The sequence below is a fragment of the Apium graveolens genome, chromosome 1 (assembly GCF_009905375.1).
Source record: "Apium graveolens cultivar Ventura chromosome 1, ASM990537v1, whole genome shotgun sequence".
In the NCBI taxonomy this organism is placed as follows: Eukaryota; Viridiplantae; Streptophyta; class Magnoliopsida; order Apiales; family Apiaceae; genus Apium; species Apium graveolens.
In genome coordinates this window covers 128,782,155-128,805,602 of record NC_133647.1, presented here as the reverse complement: position 1 = coordinate 128,805,602, position 23,448 = coordinate 128,782,155, and the positions used below count along the sequence as shown (strand labels likewise).

The 23,448-nt window shown below is 33.5% G+C and overlaps 2 protein-coding genes across 2 annotated transcripts; both read left to right on the top strand.

Annotated features, from left to right (window-relative positions):
- The first annotated feature begins 11,642 nt into the window (after positions 1 to 11,642).
- LOC141706422 (uncharacterized) lies at positions 11,643 to 15,333 on the top strand. Its single transcript, XM_074509186.1, has 8 exons — positions 11,643 to 12,014; positions 12,123 to 12,572; positions 12,964 to 13,263; positions 13,348 to 13,846; positions 14,035 to 14,131; positions 14,316 to 14,494; positions 14,594 to 14,943; positions 15,304 to 15,333. The coding sequence occupies exons 1-8, from the start codon at positions 11,643 to 11,645 to the stop codon at positions 15,331 to 15,333; spliced, it is 2,277 nt and encodes a 758-aa protein (XP_074365287.1).
- A 3,827-nt stretch (positions 15,334 to 19,160) lies between these two features.
- Positions 19,161 to 21,224, top strand: LOC141666958 (UDP-glycosyltransferase 85A8-like). Its single transcript, XM_074473225.1, has 2 exons — positions 19,161 to 19,724; positions 19,865 to 21,224. The coding sequence occupies exons 1-2, from the start codon at positions 19,205 to 19,207 to the stop codon at positions 20,791 to 20,793; spliced, it is 1,449 nt and encodes a 482-aa protein (XP_074329326.1). The 5' UTR covers positions 19,161 to 19,204; the 3' UTR covers positions 20,794 to 21,224.
- The last annotated feature ends 2,224 nt before the right edge of the window (positions 21,225 to 23,448 follow it).

Below are 23,448 nucleotides of genomic sequence, written 5' to 3'. Positions count from 1 at the left end.
ACTTTTTCACTTGAGCGATCGCTAAGAACTTCTTCTCTTGCCTATTTCCTCGAAATATTATCTTCTTCTTACTATCCAAAGTTTGAAGTCTTAATTTCCTATTCTTACAATCAATCTGAGCATTATTTTCTGACAACCAATCCATTCCTAAAATAACATCAAATTCTCCCAACTTAAAAGGTATTAAGTCGGCATAGAAATGATGTCCTCCTATCTTAATATCGCACTTCGGGCACACTCGGTCGACGGAAACTTGATCCTTATTGGCTAACTCTATCATTAATGCTTGTTCTAACAACTTAACTTCGCAATGCAGTTTATCGACAAAACTTTGAGAAATAAATGATCTTGTAGCTCCAGAATCAAATAAAACTTTAGCATCTATGGAGTTGACTGGAAGCGTACCTGCTACCACGTCTGAACTCTGAACAGCATCCTTCATAGTCATATTGAATGTCCTAGCCTTTGGCTGGTCCTTTGCTGGTGGTCCTTCAATCCTTGGCATATTAGCAGTTGGTTCAATTGTCTGGCAGTCCCTGGCAATATGCCCCATCTTTCCACATTTAAAGCACACTGTCCCTGATCTCTGAGCTGTAGTCTGACTTCGACACTCATTAGCATAGTGTCCCTTCTGATTGCACTTATAACACAACACATTAGCCTTACAAATCCCAAAATGCCTTCTACCACAAAATTTGCACTCTGACGCAGGTGGACGATTGGGTCTCTGCTGATTTGAATTCTGAAAACGGTTGCCTTGTCCTCCATTTCCTGATTGTGGTCTCTTGAATCCCACATTCCTATTACCCTGAAATCCTGGCCTTTTGTTGAAACGGCCCTAAAAATTACTTGACTGCTGACCTCCCTCTGAGGTTTCCATTTTCCTTTTCTTTCCATCATTTCCTTTCTGAGACATATCACTCCTACTCTCAATCACCATTGCCTTCTGAACCATTGCCACATATGAAGTCAACTCAAACATGGCCACTCTGTTCTGAATCCAAAACTTCAATCCCTGTTCAAATCTTCTGGCTTTCTTTTCATCTGTATCAACTTGGTCTGGCACGAACCTTGCTAACTCAGTAAACTTAGCCTCGTATTCCGCCACGGTAAGATCACCCTGGGTCAGATTCAAGAACTTAATCTCCATTTGATTCTTCATATACCTCGAGAAATACTTTTCCAGGAACAACTCTGTGAATCTCTCCCAAGTTATAAACTCACCTCCTTCCAATGCTCGCGTGGATTCCCACCAATAGTTCGCCTCGCCTTCAAAATGTAGCTTGCAAACTTGGTCTTCTGCTCAGTTCCTGCTCCGACTAATTCAAAAGCCTTTTCCATTTCCTTGAGTCATGCATTGGCTTCCACAGGATCAGCACTTCCCTTGAACTCAGGTGGCTTCACTGCTTGAAACTGCTTAAAAGTCACTGCAGGTGGTGCTGCTGCTTGCTTCTGTTGTTGCTGTTGTTGCTGCTGTGTAAGATGTAACATCTGCTGCTGCATCAGTCCCAACATCTGGATAATCGCTGGATCTGTACGACTCTCGGTATGATCCTCTCCTAAATTATTTCTTCTCTTTGGTGCCATTATTCTGGTAAGAAACAAGCAATATATATAATAATCTGTCAAGCATTGTGTCAAATATGTAGCAATTCCTTAGCATATTAAAGTTCGCAAACACTATCTCTTCTCAAAATATCATAAACTTGCTACCATATTAACACAAGTGACATGATTATCACATAATCCTGCTTATTATCTCGAGAATAATAACATAAAGAAAATTTACTCTGAATTATCCAAACCTTTTAAATCCTTGCTCGAAATCTTAACTAAACCAACAAAATAGCAGGGCAATGACACAAGGCCTAAAGCTAAACGCAAACCAGGGAACTTAAATAACTTAACTATAACCTAACCCAATAACCTAAATTTAATCCTATAAAAGCTAAATTACACGCGCCTATCTTATGTGATCTTCCTATGACTCATCTATGACAATCCTAAGCCTGTTTCAGTGACCATAACTTGTAGCTCTGATACCAACCTGTGACGCCCTCCATACCCGGGGTCTAGATTTGGGGGTCACTCGCCAATAAACCAAAATAAAATAATCATAGCGGAATAATATAATAAATACGACCCCTTTACCTGCACTGGATCGATCACAGGTTATAGTATGGAACAGGCACTACTACAAATCAAGTGTTATTACAAACCATAGTCTAATTAGTTTTACAACTTATTCAAATTTTATTACAACCCTCTAGACTAATTAAGTATCCCAAACTGTCTACCTGGAAACACACCAACTATTTACAAACACATAACCTCTGGTCAGACCTGGAACTTAAGCTTGCCCTGGCCTAGCTGAAAGAATCAAGATAAGAAACAAGTATGAGCGAAAGAAATGCTCAGCAAGTAGTAAATAGCTTATGATTTGGAATAACAACAGTATATCTGATAAACAAAACCAACTACAATAACTGAACAGTATCAAAACTGATATAAATTTGATAATAAACAACATTTGCAATATATTATGTTTTGGGATTGGAATCCTCGAACGACGGTGTGTTGCCGCCGGTGATCAGCCGCGGAGCAACACCGGTATGCCGAAGCATATCCAACTAAACAAAAGGTACCCAAGGCACATATCGGCCTAGCAAGGTGTTATATCCTGTATAACACATAGCTCACACTGGACCGCCGCCACGGCCTCTTACGCAACCATCCAACCCATAAAACCCTTTTCCGTCAAAGGAGTCGAATCAAATGACATCCTTAACCACATAACTCCCCATTTCTCATGGTCCGGAGTTTTCTCAACAACCAATGGCGAAATAACCAGAACAATTAGTTATTCGCTAGTCTCAATTCAAAGCTTCACTATATCGAGTAATTTATAGCCAAATGTAAAAATATTTAACTATTCTGAACTTAGAATAGTAGAGAAATTGAAAGGATAAATTCAGAGTCAATAACACTTGAATGGTATGTGAATATATAAATATTTGCATAATAAGATTCAAAATAAACGTCACTGGAACAATAAGTGAAGTTAGGGTTACTTGCCTGGTATGCTCAATAACCTCTTACTTTAACTCTGTTTCTAACTGTTGGCTACTATCTCCGTCTAACACTTGACTGCGCTCCTTGCTACTCGATTCTATAAACAAAAGGACTATCTTAATTGACAGAACTAAACTCAATCGACGTAACTATACGTTTTGACATCTACCCGACCGTTTATAACTAACATGGCATTTTTAAAACTGTAACAGATAGCATATATATCACGTAACGCGTAATCATGGTATTCATATAACACGTACTCACATATTTCATGTGACACATAAGTCAGATCATTAAAAGGCACGTCTCAGTGCGATCAGAATGAAAATTAGGTCAATATTAGCATTTATCAATCAAATACTGACTCAAACTGATACACAAATCAAATGACATTGCAATACAAAAGAAATTAGGGCTTAAAAATATTTTTATTGAAAGCGCAATATTTTTCTGAGTCTGTACACGTTCGTTTCGTATTAAACGGACGAACGGTTTAATTATTATGAATAAAATAAGAAATAAATAGATTTAAATCAATTAATAATAATATTGATTGATTTTTATATACCAAAATAAAATTTTTAAAACCTTAAAAATAATTTTTAGGAATTATTTGAATTAATTATAAATAATTTACATTTATTTAACTATTTATAAATAAAATTAATTGATTAATTCATTTTTAATCAATTAATTAAATTGATAAATAATTAACAAAAATAAACTATAAATAATTAAATCAAATTGTATTTTTGAAAATAATTGAAGTAAATAATTTTAGGAATTTAAAATAATTCAGAAAATAATTTTTTTGTGTTTAAAATAATTATCAAATGATTTTTGAAAACAAATTAAATGATTTTTAAAATAAGAAAATAAATTTTGAAATAAAAGTAAAAGAAATTAATCAGAAACAGATTATTGGTTTTGCATTTGGGGAAAATCAGATCGAACCCGGGTCAAAAGACCGGGTCGAAATTGGGTAAGAAAATCATCCGGGTCGGGAAGAACCTCCCACCGGTTTCTGGGAAATCCCCAGATTCTGGCGATGGTTCAACCGATTCCGGCGATCAACCGCCCCCCCTAAATCGACTTCCTTTCTCTGATTTCTCCCCTTGAATTCATTCAACACCTCTCCAGCCACCCAGAAAACACAACCACGGCCACACACGCCGCTGCAACTCTATACTCCGGCCGAAAGCTTCAGTTTTCCGATGAACACATCGGAAAAACGGAATTCATTCGTTTTCAAACCAAACTCAATCATTCTGGTCTCGAATCAAAGCTGGAATCACTTATAATCTATTCATGTACTTTATACGCATCAAAACAGAGAAACAATCCACAAAATTTGAATCAAAAAAACCGCTAAACTCAGGACCTCGAGCTTCATCGATACTTGACCAAAATTAACAAAATAAAACACTAAATCACTCCTTAGAACTCCAGAAACAATAATCAATTGACAAAAACATCGAACAATCGTCCTATGATCAAACCGACTTTAAATAACAAAGAAATGAAAAAAAATGAAGTTATAGAAGAATCAACCTCAGTTAATGATGTTTATATCGTTAGCTAGAGCTCGAAGAGAGCTTTACATCGACTACTTGAACGTCCCAAACGGATCCCGGAATCACCTTCAACTTTGAGTTTTAATTGCTGCCCTCAAGAACACCCCCAAGAACACTTCTTAATTTTTCTTTTATTATATTATTTTTTTGAATTTTTAATAAAATAAAAATAATAAATAAAGCATGAATCAGCTATTTATACTTACAACAAATTATATCCCCAAAATAAATTAAGGGTGTTTTTATCCCTAAATTACAATAATTAAGCCCCAAAATAATAATTACGGGGAATAATTTTAAAAATGATAAAATACAAAATTAATGTCAAAATTCCCCGAAAATTGCGAATAATTCAAAAATACAAAAATAAGGGGTATTTGAAATACGAATAATTTTATAAAAATAAAAACATCGATTTTGTGGGGTTTGTCGTCCCGGTGGGGTCCCGGTCCGATGATTTTTGAAAAACAGGAACGATCCCTCAATTACCAGAAAAACCCGAGAACACATAAAATACATTGAAACACGCGTAAAATGAAATAAAACGAGTACCTTAATAAAGACGCTAATAAATACGCGTCCCGATTGCAGATAAGTTCTTATAATTGGAATTTAAACATATTTTAATCAACCGAAAAATTTTCTGGCCCGTACAGAAATATACCTAACAGTTATAACATCTCATATCATAGTAAAAATTACTTTAAATTTATAAAACACATAATATTTATTTATTTAGCATATAATATTTACATAATTTTCCCGGTTATTACAGATCCTATAGTCATATGTCAATGGTCAGTGTCTACCTCTCCGGGCTTAAATCTCTTGGATGCATCTGCGGATAGTGGATCTGACATAGGCGCAGATCAGCAACTTGTTGACAATGAATTAGATTTACCTGATGAGTGACAAGGAAATGTCTTAACATACTTTAGAAGGAAACTTTGACCTTTATGCTAAATTCTTTGGATCATTGTTTACCTTGCCAGAGCTCAAATCTGGAACCCTAAAAGGGAAACTAGCAACTTGTAGATTATGACTCAGATTTATCTGACGAGTCTAACAAGGATGGGGATTTGCGAACTCCCATTGCACCACCTGTGACCTCCTTAAGGATGGCTAAGGTGATTTTCCTTGCAGGTACAGCTAGATTTTGGAACTATGAGAGGAGTGATACATTTATGAGAATGAGTGTAAATACGAGTGGAGAGAAGAGTGAAACAATTGTGAGGTACACGAAACAGAATCACACACTCACAATGAGGAAGAAAGAGAAACACCATATCCCATTCCCTATCCCTAAACATGGTTCTTGATACTTCGCATCTCAAATCTATTTATGATTGGAACCTAACTCTTAGGGACCTAACATTTACAGATTAGATTAGAATACTTCAGGACCTAACAAGTTCGGGGCCTAACAATTGGTGATCTTACAGTTGGGAGGTATAAGGAGTTGGTAATATTGGTTAACAAGATGATCAACAGTGAAGCCATTTCTGTAACATTTAAAGGGACATGGTTGATTATACTCTGACTTGTTATTTTTTTCCAACCAAGTGAAATATGAGAACTTCTTCAAACAACAACGTACATTCCTTCTCTTAGGGGGAGATAAAAGCTTAAGTAATAGTTTGGATGATTTCTCAACTAAGGGGGAGAAAAAGTAGGCAGGAGGAAAAAGGTAAAGCACATGTACATCATACAACATCAGAAGAAGTGGATTGGTTCATCACTATTCTTCATAAGGGGAGAAGATGTTTTCCAAAAGGGGAGTACTATTGGTTTTTATCTACGGATCCTATTTTAAGAGAGAGGTGGTAAACGAAGGGGGAGAAGCAAGAGAGATCTGTGCTTCTCAACAGGAAATGTGGTTCTACAAAGGAAGTTGTTGATGATTACTTCAAGACTGGGAAGCGTTATCTGGCAGAGATTTGAAGAATCAAGGAAATGAAGATGAAACTACTTGAGGACCAGTTCAGTGCTAGAGGAACAAGCATCTTTCATTTTATTTACTCAAGAAATCTGGAAATGCGGAATTTGATCCAGAAAATCAGTAGCATTATTTACATGTCCTGACACTTTACTTTTTCTAATTGTTAGTTGAGTTATCATCTCTATTTAATTTGTTTGTTAGGTTTAACAATCAAATAGGGGGAGATTGTTGGTGAGGCTGCGTAACTGTATGAACAGTTACGTGATAACTCAACACGAGAACAGCACTAGTTAATGACATGTTAATAATACTACATCTACACAAGAAATCAGAAGAATATTAGAAAAAGGCTTGAAGTCTGTTTAAAGGTCATTGAAAGACGCTGATTAATATGTTAATGCCTCAATGAAGAATAAAGGTTAAAGATTTTCAGGGTTTCAGAAATGATGAAGATTCAATGTATAAGTGCTACTAGAAGATTTAAGTGTATTAGCATTGATTGAAGATAAACAGTGTATGAAGCATATGAATTTGAAGAATTGAAGATAGGGTATAGAAAGAGATTAAAGAAGAGAGTTGTAGTCTTGAAGTTATATTCACTGACAGGAATTCATTTATATGTTCAAACATCAGTGAAGAACAGTGATTGAAGTATTCAAGATTGTAGTAGCAATGAAGACGTTGTCGAAAGTACCAGAAAGGATTCCAGTGAAAGTACAGTTGTTTATTGATAGTCAGTGTTTGAAGTGATAAGGTTGTTGCAAGCTTAACAATGTAATCAAGGCTATAATACGAAGACCTGAATCAGGGTTAGTCGTCTGTGAACCAGACCAGTTGCACTAGGCGTCAACAGCTCGTGAAAGGAATCTGAGTATTATTTATAGAAAAATTATTAAGTTGTGGAACATACTTGGATTGAACATTTATATGTTAATATACGAGAAGAGGTGCGCGGGGTATACAGCTAAACTGCTCGAGGGATTGGCCAAGTTCAAAGTTTAATTGTTTAATGAAATAAATTCATTAATGGACTTTAGTATAATATATTTAATAAACTTAAAATTATTTATTTTATAAAATTTAAATAAATTTATTTATAAATCTAAATTAGTTTACTTATAAAAGTTATATTTAAATTTATTTTATAAATTAATTTAGTTACAATTTAAACTTAAACAAAAGAAAAAGAAAAAGAAAAGAAAAAGAAAATAAAAGGAAGGAAAAAGAAAATAGAAAATAGAAAAAGAAAACAAAATAAAAAAGGAAAAAGGAAAAAAAGGAAAAAGAAATCAAATAAACAAATAAAAACAAGTAACCAATGGTCGCAGGTTCACCAAGTAAAGGAAACCAGGAGGTTTTTTTTGTTTAAGTTTAAGTACAAGACTTGTACTGGTCGTATGTTAGAAATAAATAAAGAATCGAAACCCTCCTGGTCGCCAGTTAGTATTGTAGATTCAAGGTCGTGGATTAAAATCCTTGGTCGCAGGTTATAAAAGAATATACCCGGTCATAGTTTACTCCTCAGCCACATCTTTATTGATACAATCAATTAATTTATGTTGTTTAATTTCAGCCACATATTTTTAATTAAATATAAAGTCTACACAAAGCAGCAGATGTATTCAGCAATTCAGTTATATTATTCTGTTCATCTTCTCTCCCAAAGACCTGAAGATTTGCTGCAAAGAGATACAGAGGAGATATAAACACAAATCCATATCAGTTATTATTCTCACCGGTGTAACATTATAATGCCCGATTTAACTCTTGTATATTCTTAGGGGTATTATAAACGTTACTCGATAATTAAATTCTTAGACAAACAAAAGCTAGATCGTTGTATAGGATTTAATTTGTTGATCTTTGTAGAAGTTAAGAACTTTGTTGTTCTTAGATTGTAGCCGGTTAATTTATTTACCGCAGTGTAGCAACACCCCTCGCGGATTTATATATGAATATATACTTCCCCGAATATATTGTGTTCCTCATTTTATATTCCCAAACACTATTCACTTCAAGAACACAGAACCACTAACCGAGTATTAAATTTTATATCCGCAAAAGATTCGAAAGAATTTTTTAATTGAGTGAGTATCGTATTCAACCCCCTCTTCTACGATACTTCGGAACCTAACATTTCTGTTGCAGACTTGAAACGTAACTAATGCAACCGTAAAATTAACATTTTAAAAATTTAAAATTAAGTTGTATAAAAATTTGCAGAAGTTACAAATCATATTTTTTAAAATAAACCTTACAATTGTATATTTAAAAATAATTTTACTATTATTTTGAAAATAAGTTTAAAGATATAAATATTTTAGCTAATTTCCCTAAATTATTTTTATATATGAAAAAATTTATTATGAAATAAATCACAAAACCACTCCAAAACAAGTTATATCATGTCACCCAGTATATATATTAAAAGTACCAAGTTATCACATGCTAAAAACATTTGTATATAGGGTATTAGGTATATATGGTTGTAAATGATTATCACTTACTTAAATGACATGTATACCAGTCACTAGGGGAGAGCACGGTTCGGTTTGGTTCGGTATTTGGATTAAATCGGAACCGAAACCGAAGATCTTCGGTTTTAAAAATCAAAAACTGCAACCGCATCCGTATTATCGGTTTCGGTTTCAAAACTCTCGGTTCGGTTATAATTTTTCGGTTTCGGTTTTAAAGCAGGAAAAAAAATATTACAACTTGAACAAAAAAAAAGTTCGCTTAGTTGAAAAAGCCAACCACATCATCTAATTTTTACACGAATTAAAATAGAGAGTGATATATTACAAAATGAACATCTAAAATCCAAAAGAAGTGCAATTAAAATTCATTATCCATCATCAATTTTCTGCATGTTCTTCCCTTCCCTCTCCGTCCTCTGCATTTACTGGGAAGCACACTACTCGGCAATCTATCAGTTATTCAGTTGGATGCATAAGGTTAATTGGTGAATATTCACATTACAAGTTACCAAGTACTGAACTACTGAACCTGAGACTAAAGCTGCTCACAACAGTTTCTAAATGAAATGACCAAAGATTAAAAATACTAGATGTGAGCACACTGCCATAACAATTGTATATGTTGGAAAATATGGGTATAAGTCCCATATTGGTAAGTCATATTTTTGAGCATTATGACTAAAAGATGTGTGAGATATGATGATATTCTCTTAATAATGGAAATTATTATTTTCCATTAGAATTTGGCTCAAATATTATGGCATAAATTAATTTGATTTTGTTTCAGATTAATTGATATGGTGTATGTCTTGATATATTCAATCTGATTCTGTTTCAGATTATTTATGGAATAGAGTAGCTTGCAAGTATTACACCGATTCCATAATTAATGATATTTAATTATGGAAAAGAGTAGCGCACAAGTCTATCTACACCTATATAAACACCTCTAAGGCGTTAGGGTTAGACACACCAAAAACATATTCGTCTCTAAACACAAATCTCTCTCTCTCGGTGATAGTTTCGTGCCCGTTCAAGCTCGCTGAAGGTGCTCGTTATCCGTAACGCCGCCGCTACCTCGTTTTATCCTGGGAGGCTATCGACTCGCACATACGGTGAGAGGCGAAATAGCTTTAAGGAGACAGTTTCAACTGGACTCGAGGATCTCTCTTCTGTTTATATCTTTTCTTCCTCCGTTTGATTTCGTTTACTCACGCACACACTTGTTTGATTATTTGTATTAATCGCAGATTGTTTTCACAGTATACTCCCTGACCAAACATATCAATTGCAAAAAAACATTACAGAAGCCGGCTACACTATAGAAGCATACTAAATTTTCATAAACAACTACATGGTGAATATTTAAATTATAATTTTATATTTTTATATGATAAACACACATATATAGGTCTTTACTCCGTGGAGAACCATTTTATATGAAGAATCGTGGACAACCATTGATTTTATTATAGAATTTCATCACAAATTATAAAATTTTATTTCAAAAAACCATAATTTGATGCTAATCTAGAATAATAATTATATTTGAATATAATAAAAAAATTAACAATTAAAATTAGATAAAATTACTTAATTTTAAATTTGATTCTAAATTGGAATAATTTTTAATAAGTGTGATTCTACTGTGATTCTACTATAGAACCAATTTAGGGGTCGTTTGGTTCGGCTCATTCTGGTATCAGGTATGGGTTTCGTACATTCCAAACCCATACCCGGTGTTTGGTTTACTGTTTTTGAAATCTGATACCCATTCCTTATACCCATCTGGAATCAGATTTCATACCGTAGTGGGGAGGTGAGTTTGAGAGAGGGGTATAAGGTATCAAACTAAATTTTATTATTTTATTTTTATTTATGAAGTTAAATGTAATCTTAAAACATATATTTTAAATATCATTTTGTTTAATCTTAAATAAGTTGTACTTACTTTTATTTAATACAAATTAGCAATGTTTTATTTTATTTGTTTTAAAATTATAAATTAACATTGAAATTTTAAAATTTTAATTTTTTTAATCACCCATATTTAACTTTTTGTGTTTGTAAGTTGTATAACTAACTTAAATTCGACAAATGCAACATATAAAAGTTTGATTCAATCACTGAATAAAAAATATTTAAAACAAACAGATTTAATTCCAATACCGAACCAAACACATTATATGAGGAATGATTCCCCATCCCCATACCAGCCTAACCCGATTCCTTATTCCAAACCCATACCGTTTTCTGAACCAAACGACCCCTAAATTTTTCATTAATTTCAATGATTTTTTAAATAAAAAAATTATGAAACTTCGATTTTTAACTTGATAATTAAAATATATAACTATATATGATGAAAAATAAAATAAAATATATATTTTATTTTTTTTAAATAATGGTTCTCCACGATTCTCTATGTAAGAGAGTTATCGGAGGCCGCTAGGGACCAGGGATAATTGTGATAAATTCTTTGGGTTGGAACCTTTTGCTAATAGAATTGATGATATTTTTGCTGGTAATTTGATTCGTGAGGTGTCTCCAGAGGAAATTAAATCTGTGATTTTTGCTATGGGTGATGTTAAAGCCTCAGGGCCGGATGGTTATTCTGCTTGTTTTTTTAAGAAGGCTTGGCCAGTTATTGGGGTTGATATTTGTCTTGATGTGCAGGATTTTTTCAGAACGGGAAAGCTTCTTAAGGAAGTTAATGCTACTTTAATATCGTTAATTCCTAAAGTGGAGTATCCTTCAGTAGTTGGTCAGTTCAGGCCTATTGCTCTGTGTAATGTGCTGTATAAGTGCATCACTAAGATTATTGCTGATCGAATTAAAGATTGTTTGGGGAGCTTAGTGGATGATACCCAGAATGCCTTTATTCCCGGAAGGAGAATTAGTGACAATATCTTGCTTACTCAGGAGATTTTGAATAACTATCATCGAAAGGTGGGTGTGCCTAGATGTGCGATGAAAGTGGACATTAAATAGGCTTATGATAGTGTTTTTTGGGAGTTCCTAATTGATGCTCTTTATTTGTTTGAGTTTCCTGAGAAGATGGTGAATTGGATCAGGGAGTGCATCTATACCCCTTCATACTCTATTATTCTTAATGGCGAGATGCATGGTTATTTCAGGGGTGAGAAAGGTCTCCGTCAAGGAGATCCTCTATCGCCGTACCTTTTCACTCTGGTGATGCAGGTGCTTTCTTTAATAATTAAGCAGAGAATTTCCGAGGAAGGGAATTTTAAGTTCCATCCAAAGTTTAAAAAGAAAAGAATTACTCATTTGTCTTTTGCAGATGATTTATTTCTTTTTTGCGCTGCAGATCCTTATTTTGTTAATTTGTTGAAGGATGCTATGGATAAATTTGGTAGGTGCTCTGGTCTTTGGCCAAATAAGGAGAAGAGTAATGTGTTTTTGGGTAATGTTGGTTGGGATGCTCAGTTGCTAATTCAAAATATTCTGGAATTTAATGAGGGAGTTCTGCCTATCAGATATTTGAGGGTGCCCCTTATCTCGACTAGATTGTGGGTTAGAGACTGTAAGCCGTTAATTCAAAAAGTCCGAGATAAAATAGACTCGTGGGAAAATAATTGACTTAATTATGCTGGGAGGGTTCAGTTGGCCATGTCTGTGCTTCTGTCTCTTCAGGTTTATTGGGGGTCTATTTTTTTAATCCCTGTTTCAGTTACTAAGCAAATAGAGAAGTTGATTCAGAGTTTTATCTGGGGGTAAATCGGATTCTAAGGGGAAGGCTAAGGTTGCGTGGAAAGATGTGTGTGTTCCGAAGCATGAGGAGGGTCTGGGGCTGGAATCTTTGAGATGCTGGAATAAAGCTTTGCTTTCTTATCACATCTGGAACATTATTTCTAATAAATGTTCTCTGTGGGTGAAGTGGGTGAATGAGTACCGTATTCGGAGGAGAAGCTTTTGGGATATCGAAGTGGCGTGGGATGCTTCGTGGAGAATTAGAGAGGAAATTCATCATTTTATTCATATTAAAATTGGTAATGGTCAGAATACTAATTTCTGGTTTGACACTTGGGTGTTGGATCAGCCGCTCTCCAATTGGTGTAGCCATAGAGATATTTTGGCTATGCGGTCTAATAAATCTGCAACAATGAATGAGTTCTTTCGTGATGGTAGTTGGGAGTGGCCTGCAGATTTAATTAGTAAATGTCCGGGGCTTAATCAGGTGCCATTTCAGTTGTCAGATGGTACAAATTCTGTAGTTTGAAAGTCTGGTTTAGGGAAGAATAATTTGTTTTCTGTCCATTAGGTATGGGAGGACATAAGATTTAAGAAGTCGGTTGTTTTACGATGGAATCTTATCTGGTTTCCGAAGAGTATTCCGAAGCACTGCTTTACGCTGGATAGATTGGAGGCATGGCAGGTGATGCATCCAGCTTTATGCAGTTTTTGTTCTGAGTGTCCTGATTCGAGAGAGCACTTATTCTTTTCCTGTGAATTTTGTCACCGAGTGTTGATTGAGTTTCAAAAGAAAGGGTATTGTGTTGATTATCAGGGTAATTGGGGGGATTTCATTCGGGTAGCAGCTAGTAAATGGCGAGGAAGGTCGTTACATTCTTTAATTAACAAGTTAGTGTATGCTGCTATAATTTATCACATTTGGCATGAGCGTAACAGGAGGATATTTCAAAATCAAAGGAAGAGGCCTTGGCAAATTGTTGCTGATGTGGAGGATGATATTTTTAAGAAGCTCATGGGGTTATCAGTGGCTAGACTTCCGAGAGTTCAAGCTAAACTTCATGGATGGGGTATAGTAGGGTCCTCTGTTTTTCAGATTTGAGTTTATGGATTGGTGGTTGAGTTTTTTTGGGAGTTCTGGCAGATTTGTGGTTTGTGCAGGTGTTGCTGTGATTTTTGGGGTGATTGTTGAGTGTTTCTAGTTGTGTGGAGGTGGTAGGTTATTTTATCGTGTCTATTTTGTCGATTTTGTTGATAGATGTTGGGGTTCTTTTTTCTCTGAGTTTAGAGGTTCCTTCAATCCAAATTTTGTTGGTATGGAGTTCTAGATTTGGTTTTGGAGAGTCATGCGGGAGGTGAATTTTGTTATTGAGTTTTCGAATTTGGGTGGGTGGAGTCAGGCATGTAGCTGTTATTAGTCTGATTGCTGCAATCGTTTTATGTCTTGGCAGTTATTTAGTAGTTGGTGGAGTGTTTCTCAGTTTGTTTGGTTTGAGTATGCTGGGCTGTGTTTGGTGTTTGGATTTTTGGTATTGTTAGGGGTAGGTCTATTAATTCAATGAGTTGCTTTGAGTTGTTATGTGGTCTGGAGGTGGGTGTTAGTGGAGAGTGGGAGTCTGGCGTGTGCTGCTGTTATCTGTGGAAGGATGTTCTTAATGTGTGTTTTTCTGGATTATGTGTGTGCGTCTGGTGTGAGTGTGTGAGTGTGAGGGAGTGTGGTATATGTATATGGGTGCGTCTGGTGTGTGTGTGTGTGTATGGGTGCGTCTAGTGTGTGTGTGTGTTTGGGGTTTTTTCCTTATTATTTGTGGGTTTAGGGAGGGGTTTTGGGGGCTTTAGTTTGGGGGGTGTCTTTTCTGGTCTAGGGTTTGGGTTTTTTGCTGTTTTGTTGTTTCCTGGGGGGCTCTCGTGCAAGGGGCTTGGGTCTTGGTTTTTGTTCGGGGAGGGGGTTCTTATATTAGGTGTGTTGGAGAGTTTATGCTTAGTGTGGTTTAGTGAGGGGTTGCAGGTGAGTTTGTGGGGTGGCCTAGATTCGCTTAGTTTCGGCCTTTTTCGCTGCTATGGGGTCTCCTTCTTTGTTTGGGAGCTAGGTCTGTTGTACTGTGGTGTAGGGGAGGGGGTTCTGAGAGGGTTTCAGGTAGTTATTAGGACGAGGGTGGCTGGACAGGTAATCAGATTTTGATGTTGGTGGTAGGGGTGGGTTTTGTGAGGTTCTGTTCGAGTGATTTTAAGGTTGTTCGAGTGATGATGCTGCTGCAGAATTTATGGGGAAGTGAAGATCAGGTGGTCATCTCCTGTGTTTTTATTTTGCTACGAACTCGAGTGCAACATAGGTTTTATGTGCTGTGTTTTCTGGAAGAAAGGCATAAAGGAAGTTGGGATCTGTCGTTTTCGTTCGAGTGTGATATGGTTTTTGCTGCAAGAGATTGGATGCTCTGTTCGGGGTTATCATTTGTTGATGTTTGGTTGCTGATTTGGAAAGATTCAAGTCAGATGTTAGTTTTTTTGGATTGATTTATTACTGCAGTTGGGTCAATCTGCATCTGCATGCTGTTGATCTGGATTTTTTTGGTTTGGGCCTGGTGCTGTTTATATGGGCTGGGCTTTTGGGTTTTTTATTCTTGCATGGCTGGTGTCTCAGGGCTGGACTTGGTTGGATTTGTTTGGGTCATTTGTTTGGTCTTCTGTTGGTTTTTTCTTGATCCCTTGTTTGGGTTTGCTAGTTGGGCCTATGTGCCTTGGCCTTTTGGCTTTTTATTTTTATTTTTCTTTGATCCTTCTCTTATTTTTTTATGGAGATTTGTTCTTTAGAATTTTAAGAAGGATCACCCCATGTACATTCTTATCTCTTTTAGTTTAATATACGAGGCATGTTCTCATTTACCCAAAAAAAATATGTTGAGCTCGAACTTTGAATTCAAATTTTTTTCGAGTAAAAATTTTTTGTTCATGAATAATTGACGAACCATGGTCCAACGAACAAATCGTGAAAATTGTTTAAGAACCCTTACTCACAAATAACTCGGTTTACGAATTTGTTGTAAAATTCCCGAATTTTTGCATAACTAGCATTTATTTCTATATTTTTTAAATGCAAAAAAATATTAAATATAAATTTTAAATCCTAACAAACCAAACAAATAAATTTGAGCATTTAACATTCTAATCTTGATTAAATTACAATATTTTTATTTAAATAATGATATATACTAACTAATTAAATACATGAACACGAATTAAATAAAATATTTAAATATTTACTATATAACCTGTATTATAATTAAAATCCTATAGACATATATATAATTTATAAATTTAATAAAAATAATAAATGTATTAAATAAATTGATAAATTTATTTGTATAAATATATACACATAATTATTAACTAAATAAATGCCATAACCGTATGTTCATAATATTTGTTTGAGTATATACAACTAGTAATTCATATATTATTAACGAGTTATAACAACGAGTATGTTTACGAATATTCTTCGCGAACTATATTAACGAACTAGTTCACGGATATTATAATTAAACTTGTTCACGAATTTTCGAGCCAATATATATTGTGTTTAAATTGAGCTAATTTATAACTAAATCTTAAAGTTTTGTTTAACTTTAACTTATTTATAAATTGAATTGAATTTCATCCCATTTTTTTTTCAAACACCGAAATATTCATATATCAACTCGTTTAATTCCTACCCGTATATGTTTTGATAATTTTGGGGATGGGGCTTCTGAAATACTCCCTCCGTCCCAACGTATACATGCACTATTTACAAGTATTTGTAGACTTCTATAAAATATAGTTTCATAATATTTCTTTCAATTTTTTTTTAATAAAAGTTTAAATATAAAATTATTATTAAAAAAAATTAAAAAAAATATTATAAAAATATAATTTAAATGAATATTAAAAAATATGTCAAAAAATAATGTATAAAATTTAATTGGACCGGACTACCCCTGATCGATCAATCGCTGGTCCTTGAAAAAGAGACAGTTATCCATACTGAAGTAGGAGTAAATGTTTCGGTCCTTATTGACGGTACGATTACCGGTTACTGAAATGCTGGTCCATACTCCAGCCGGCGAGCCAATCACATATTTTCCCAATTTTAATAAACAAACACAATTTTTTCAATAATCTGTACAAATTGACAGTTGTCAAGTTTTTATATCGACTTTTTTGTACATATTAAGTTCGAATATAGCAAAGAGCAAAGATTTAGTGATACAGCTACATCAGGTGGGGTATATCTGTAAATTTCTATTTAATTATGAAGCCAATTTTAAATTGGAGTAATATTCATTACAATTATAAGATTAGGGTTTTTTATTCATTAATAACATTAATAACATATAACATAACATAACATAACATTTATTAATAAAAGAAACCCCTTTTTAAGTACACAAATTTTGGTTTCACTAATTTTTGTTACCATCAAATTTTGGTTTCACTTATTCATTCATATATTTTTTATAATTCTATTTTTTGTATGTCTTTTAACTATACTAAAATTTTTGGTTACATCCTTTATTTATCTTATACTTCTACGTGTGGTTCTATTAAATATGATTTTTATTTTTGTTATCTTATATTTCTGCATGTCTTATCCTATTAAATTTGGTTTTATTTTTGTTTCATCAATTTGACTTTAACCTTTGTATTCCTAATTTTCTTATGTATTACTAATTCAATATATTATACAACTATATTAAAAGTAATTTTATCTTTTTAACTTTTTTAAATCATATACTTTTTTAATATAATTATTAAAATTCTATTGTAATTGTACTTTTTGATTTCTAAATAACACGAGACCATCCTAATTCCATATAAAAATAGATACACTCCTACTTGAAAATATATTGTTTTCAACTGTTTTGATTTAATATATTATATGTATTATTTTTACGCGTTTTTTAATTACAATTCTTATATTGATTTCAACATAGTTCTAAGATGCCCGAACTAGATGCCCAAAAATATATATTAACATGGAAGAGTGGTTAAAATACCTACCAACTTATGTGTACTAATATTTTTGTTTGAATTATACATATGTTACGCGTAATCACTCCAATTAATATTTTGAATTTGTTGAATATGAATGTTCAACATGGGTATTATATATCAAAAGAAAATTATAAGAATATGCATGTTCGACATGTTTATGCCTACATATATACAAAACATGCATTTTCGTGATATATTATTCACATTGTGTTTAATGAGTCTCTTGGGAAATCTTTACGGAGGCTCAATAGTTTAGATTGGGTGTTATGATTGGGTTTTATGTGTAAAATTAGAAATTTTGACAAAGCACCTATACTCTTATGATTTTTTAAAATTATTAAAATTAATTAACTCGGCCCCTATTCCTTACGGGTTATCAACTAGTACAAATAATATATTAAGTACTCCGTTTTTAAAATTTTAAAATAAGTAACCAATTTTAATATTTAAACTAACTTCTTAATTGAAACATGGAGAAAGAATTTAAGGTCTAGCTCTGTATATTGTATGTTACAATATTTTCTTTGAAAATAAGATAAAAAAATTAAAAAATTTAAAATTATTTTTGATAAGAAAACCGTTTTTAGAAAAATGACGATGTCCTTTATTTTGTTTGGGAATGATATGCTATACTTTTGGAAAAAATGTTTATCATCTATTTGATATCGGGGCCATCTATTAAAATTTTGCACAAAAAAATATATCTCAAAAAACAAACTTGAAGTAAAATAAAAATTAATAATATATAATATTATTTGAACATACATTTTTTGGCAAAACAAATGAAAAGTTCTGTTAATAACTTACACGTGACCCATATTTATTAATTTGTGAAAAGTATGTAATTTTAATTAATATATTATTTAATAATATATGTATATATATTACTCTTTGTGATTGTGATTATTTAAAATCAAATTAGCATTCAATTCAAAAATATGAGGTTTTTCTAATTTCGATCCGCAATCAACCCTTATCGGCCATAATAGATTCATAACTCATTTAAAAATAATACACCCACCCTGATTTACATAATAATCGTCAATTAAAACATCTTGAAATCTCCCCGTTATTTGTGAACTGTTTCAGAAATATTTTGTTATTAGAACCTCAACATTGATTGGAAACACAGTAACATGGTAATATTTCGTAATATTTATGTTCTAATAATAATTTCTGGTAGTTAGTTGAACCTATCACACAATTATAACAAATAATAATATTTGTGGTCACTGATGAAGGATGATTGATTCGAAATTTCTAATATGGGTTAGAATAAATGCAGTTAGATTTCTCTCGTTTTACTAGTTGTTGGATCAATATTTTACTTATAAATAAGCTCAGCTGCTCAGAGCAATGGTAAACAAAAATAAAATAAAATAATACATAGGACTAAAATGAGCTCAACGAGAGATGCAAAGAGTAAGCCTCATGCCTTGTGTATTCCATACCCTGCACAAGGTCACATTAATCCAGTGCTAAACCTAGCCAAGCTTCTTCACCAGAAGGGCTTTCATATCTCATTTGTCAACACAGAATTTAACCACAATCGCCTGATCAAATCCAAGGGTCTGCAGGCCCTTAATGGCTTGTCCGACTTTCGGTTTTACTCTATCCCTGATGGCCTACCCCCCTCAGATCCTGATGCAACTCAAGATATTGCTACTCTGTGCAAGTACACTCCAATTAACTGTTTAGGTCCTTTTTGCAACCTTATTTCTGAACTCAACAACTTCTCTATCTCGGGTTTACCACCTGTGACATGTATTGTTTCTGATGCGACGATGAGCTTCACACTAGCAGCTGCTGAGAAGTTTGGTATTACTGAAGTTCTGGTTTGGACGGCAAGCTCTTGTGGCCTCATAGCATATATGCAGTACCACCAACTTGTTGAAAGAGGCTACATACCACTACAAGGTAAGCCAACTGTTAAAATATGAATTTTAAAAATTATTTACATAGTCATCTTTTGATTGCGTCTTAAAATACGTGTAAAAAGTTAAAGACCGCTGATTTAATTTTGGACCGAAGGAGTAAGAATTTTGTTTGCTTTGCAGATATGAGCTATGTAACAAATGGATATCTACATACAAATATTGATTGGGCTCCTGGAATGAAAGACATGAAATTGAAGGATTTTCCAAGTTTCATCAGAACTACTGACCCAAATGATATCATGCTTAACTTCTTCATAGATCTGACTGCAGCGCTTTGTAAAGCTCGTGCAGTTATTATAAACACATTTGACACTCTTGAACAGGATGTTTTGGAAGCAATTTCCGTGAGTCAACCACATATCTATACCATTGGGCCGCTGCACTTAATGATGAAACAAATCCAGGATAATAGACTTAAGTCCATCGGCTCAAGTTTGTGGAAAGAAGAGGATACCTGCATTGACTGGCTTGACAATAGAGAACTAAACTCTGTTGTTTATGTGAATTTTGGCAGTATCACTACCATGAATGCTGAACAGCTCACTGAATTTGCATGGGGCCTAGCTAATAGCAAAAAGCACTTCTTGTGGATAGTCAGGCCTGATATTATTGCTGGCGACACAGCCAAGGTACCTCAAGAGTTTGTGGTTGAAACAAGAGAAAGAGGCAGGCTGGCAAGCTGGTGCTCTCAAGAACGAGTCCTGAAGCACCCAGCCATTGGATGTTTTTTGACACATAGCGGGTGGAATTCGACTTTAGAGAGCATTGCTAGTGGCGTGCCAGTGATTTGTTGGCCATTTTTTGCTGAACAGCAGACGAATTGTAAGTATAGTTGCGTGGAATGGGAAATTGGATTCGAGATTGATAATAAAGTTAAGAGAGCCGAAGTGGAGGAGTTGGTGAGAGAGCTGATGGATGGTGATAAAGGAAAAAGGTTAAAGACGAATGTTTTGGAATGGAAAAAGAAAGCAGAATTAGCTGCTAGCCCTGGTGGTTCTTCTTCACAAAATTTAGACAGATTCATTCATGAGGTGCTGCTAGCAAAGTAGACCCGGACCGTACATGGTACGAGAACACAACACCAAACGTAAAGAAAATTCTTCCACCCAATAAACAAAAAGGATGCACACTAGAAGCTACCAACTTCTAGACGCATATATTTACAGCATTTTTACTGAAACCAGCGAAAATCACAACAGTAAATCTCATCTTCCCGTAGAACTGTGCCATGAGACTTTGCGTTGGTCCGTCCCTCCATATTTAGAAGTCTTTTTCTTCGATGCATGTCATATATCGTTTGATATAAAACTCTGAAATTTAGCGCATAAGTTTGTACCGTCTATTAAGTTCGTGTTGATAAAATCTTCATCATTAACAAGCGCTCGAGCTAGGAAGAGTACTGTTAAGTGCATGATATTTATTAAGTAGTTTCAATACCTGGATTTTTTTTTCATATATGCAGTTCGGTCTTTACATTCAACATTGCTCAGAGTTCAAATTCTCAATAATCTGTTTAAATACAATCCTATACATTATTACTATTACTAACTTAAAACCAGTGTCATGATGCGCAATTTCTTTTAATATTATATAATTTTTTAAACAAAAATATTTTGAATTGAATTTTTAAAATTTGTTCATTATTTTTTTTATTTTTACCTTTTTAAATGATTACTTCGTGATAATTATATTAATAAACGTATATGTTCATAGTTTTTTAAAAATATTATTATAGAGATTTTATAATTTTTTGAGAATAAAAATACAATGTTTCTATTATGTTGGAAATTTGACAAATTTATTATTTTAGAGAGTTTATTACTTAATCGATAAATTATAAGAGTTATTTGAAAAATACAATAGTACTGATTGAACAATATGGTTTTATTGATCATTTTATGTGTGTTTTAAAAAATAATAATTATTAGATTTAGTTAAAAATTAATTTTTGGTTCATATCAATTATATACGAATTATGCTTAATCTGATATTAATTTGATTTATCCCGGTTTACTTTATTTTATTTTAGCCCAAGGCCCATTACTATGATCAAATTCAACTAATTAAATTTAGTTTAGTTTTAATTTTTTTATGTCCGGATCAATAAAATAATTTTGTTTTAGCCCGAATAATTAATAGATATGATTTTATTTTAGTTAGTTTAATTATATTTTCATTATCTTGGATGACTAATATATATTATTTCGTTTATCCTAGTTCAATATAGTATAATTTTTTAGATGGATCGAGAGTATTTATTATTTTTCTTAACTCGATGCACATTATATCAACTAAATTCAACAATTATATTTAGTTTGCTTAAATTTATTTTAGTCCGAAATATCAATTAGAATAATATAGAACAAAATATGAATTAGAATTTAAAATTGGTAGAAGAAGTTGTCTTTACTACTGATTAATAATAATATAGAGTGGGATATGAAATAGAATTTAAACTGATAGAGGAAGTTGACTCCAATATCAATAAGAATTGGAATTGACTAATAGACTAAATATTAATAAATTACTTAATTACACTTAATTTAAGGGTAATTATGCAATTTCAACAAGTACCGACTCACCAACTACCAAATTTTTAATATTTTGTCTATTATAGCATAGATAGATTATTAACTCCAAATATGGTTCCCTCGTAATTAGAGATGCACAAAACGCCTCGGCCCGGAAATCTGGCCCGACCCGATCCGTCAAAACCCAGTCAAGCCCGGCCCGGTCGCGGCCCGCGTTTAGGGCCTCGACGGGCCCTATATTTTTAGGCAAAACCCGGCCCGGCATGGTTAAAAACCTGGGCTTCGTCCTGGCCTGGTCTTTAGCCCGGCTCGATTAAAAGCTCAAAAAAATCCGGTTTAAATCTGTTTATTCCAATATATTTTCTTATAAATTTATAAATTTCTATTTGATATAAATATAAATAATACTTTAAATATATATATATATACATATTCGTGATTAATAATATTATTTATATAATTTATTGCAGGATTAATGAAAGAAGAAATAGTAAGTACACTATATATATTTGGATAACATTGATAACACATATTATTTTATAAACATATTTATTTTTTGCCAAACTTAAATGTTTTCAGCGAAGAAATATTTTCATGCAAACTAATAGATTTTTACGATGATATAGTTGCTAACATATGTAGTCTTCAGAATCTTTAATAAAACTCGATCCGATTTAAATTAGAAAAAAACCCGGCCCGATCCAATCCGGCCCGAAAAAAAGCCTGGTGAAACCCGCCTCAAGGGCCCAAATGGGCTCTGACATTTTCGAAAAGGCTGGCCCGGCCTGGGCTGGTTAAAGTCAAAACCGGAAAAGCCCGGTTAAAACCCGGGTTTTTTGAGGCCCAGTCAAAAACCGGCCCGATGGACCTTTTATGCATCTTTACTCGTTATTCACTATTCAACCTTAAACATGAGTTTTCAATATTGCCGACTCACCTATATCCCCCGTATATCCATTATGTCAAGGAAAAAGTTCCACGACCAAGGTTGGTTAAGTGAGGTTGGTTAAGTGAGGCCGTGGAACCAAAAAATCTAAACCGTTTAGAAATATGTACCATTGTTTAATAAAATTATAAATTTAAATATAATAATACCAATTTCATATTTATTACTATTAGATTATTTCGAGAAACGTGTATCCAGAAGGTTTTTAATTCATAAAATCATAACAC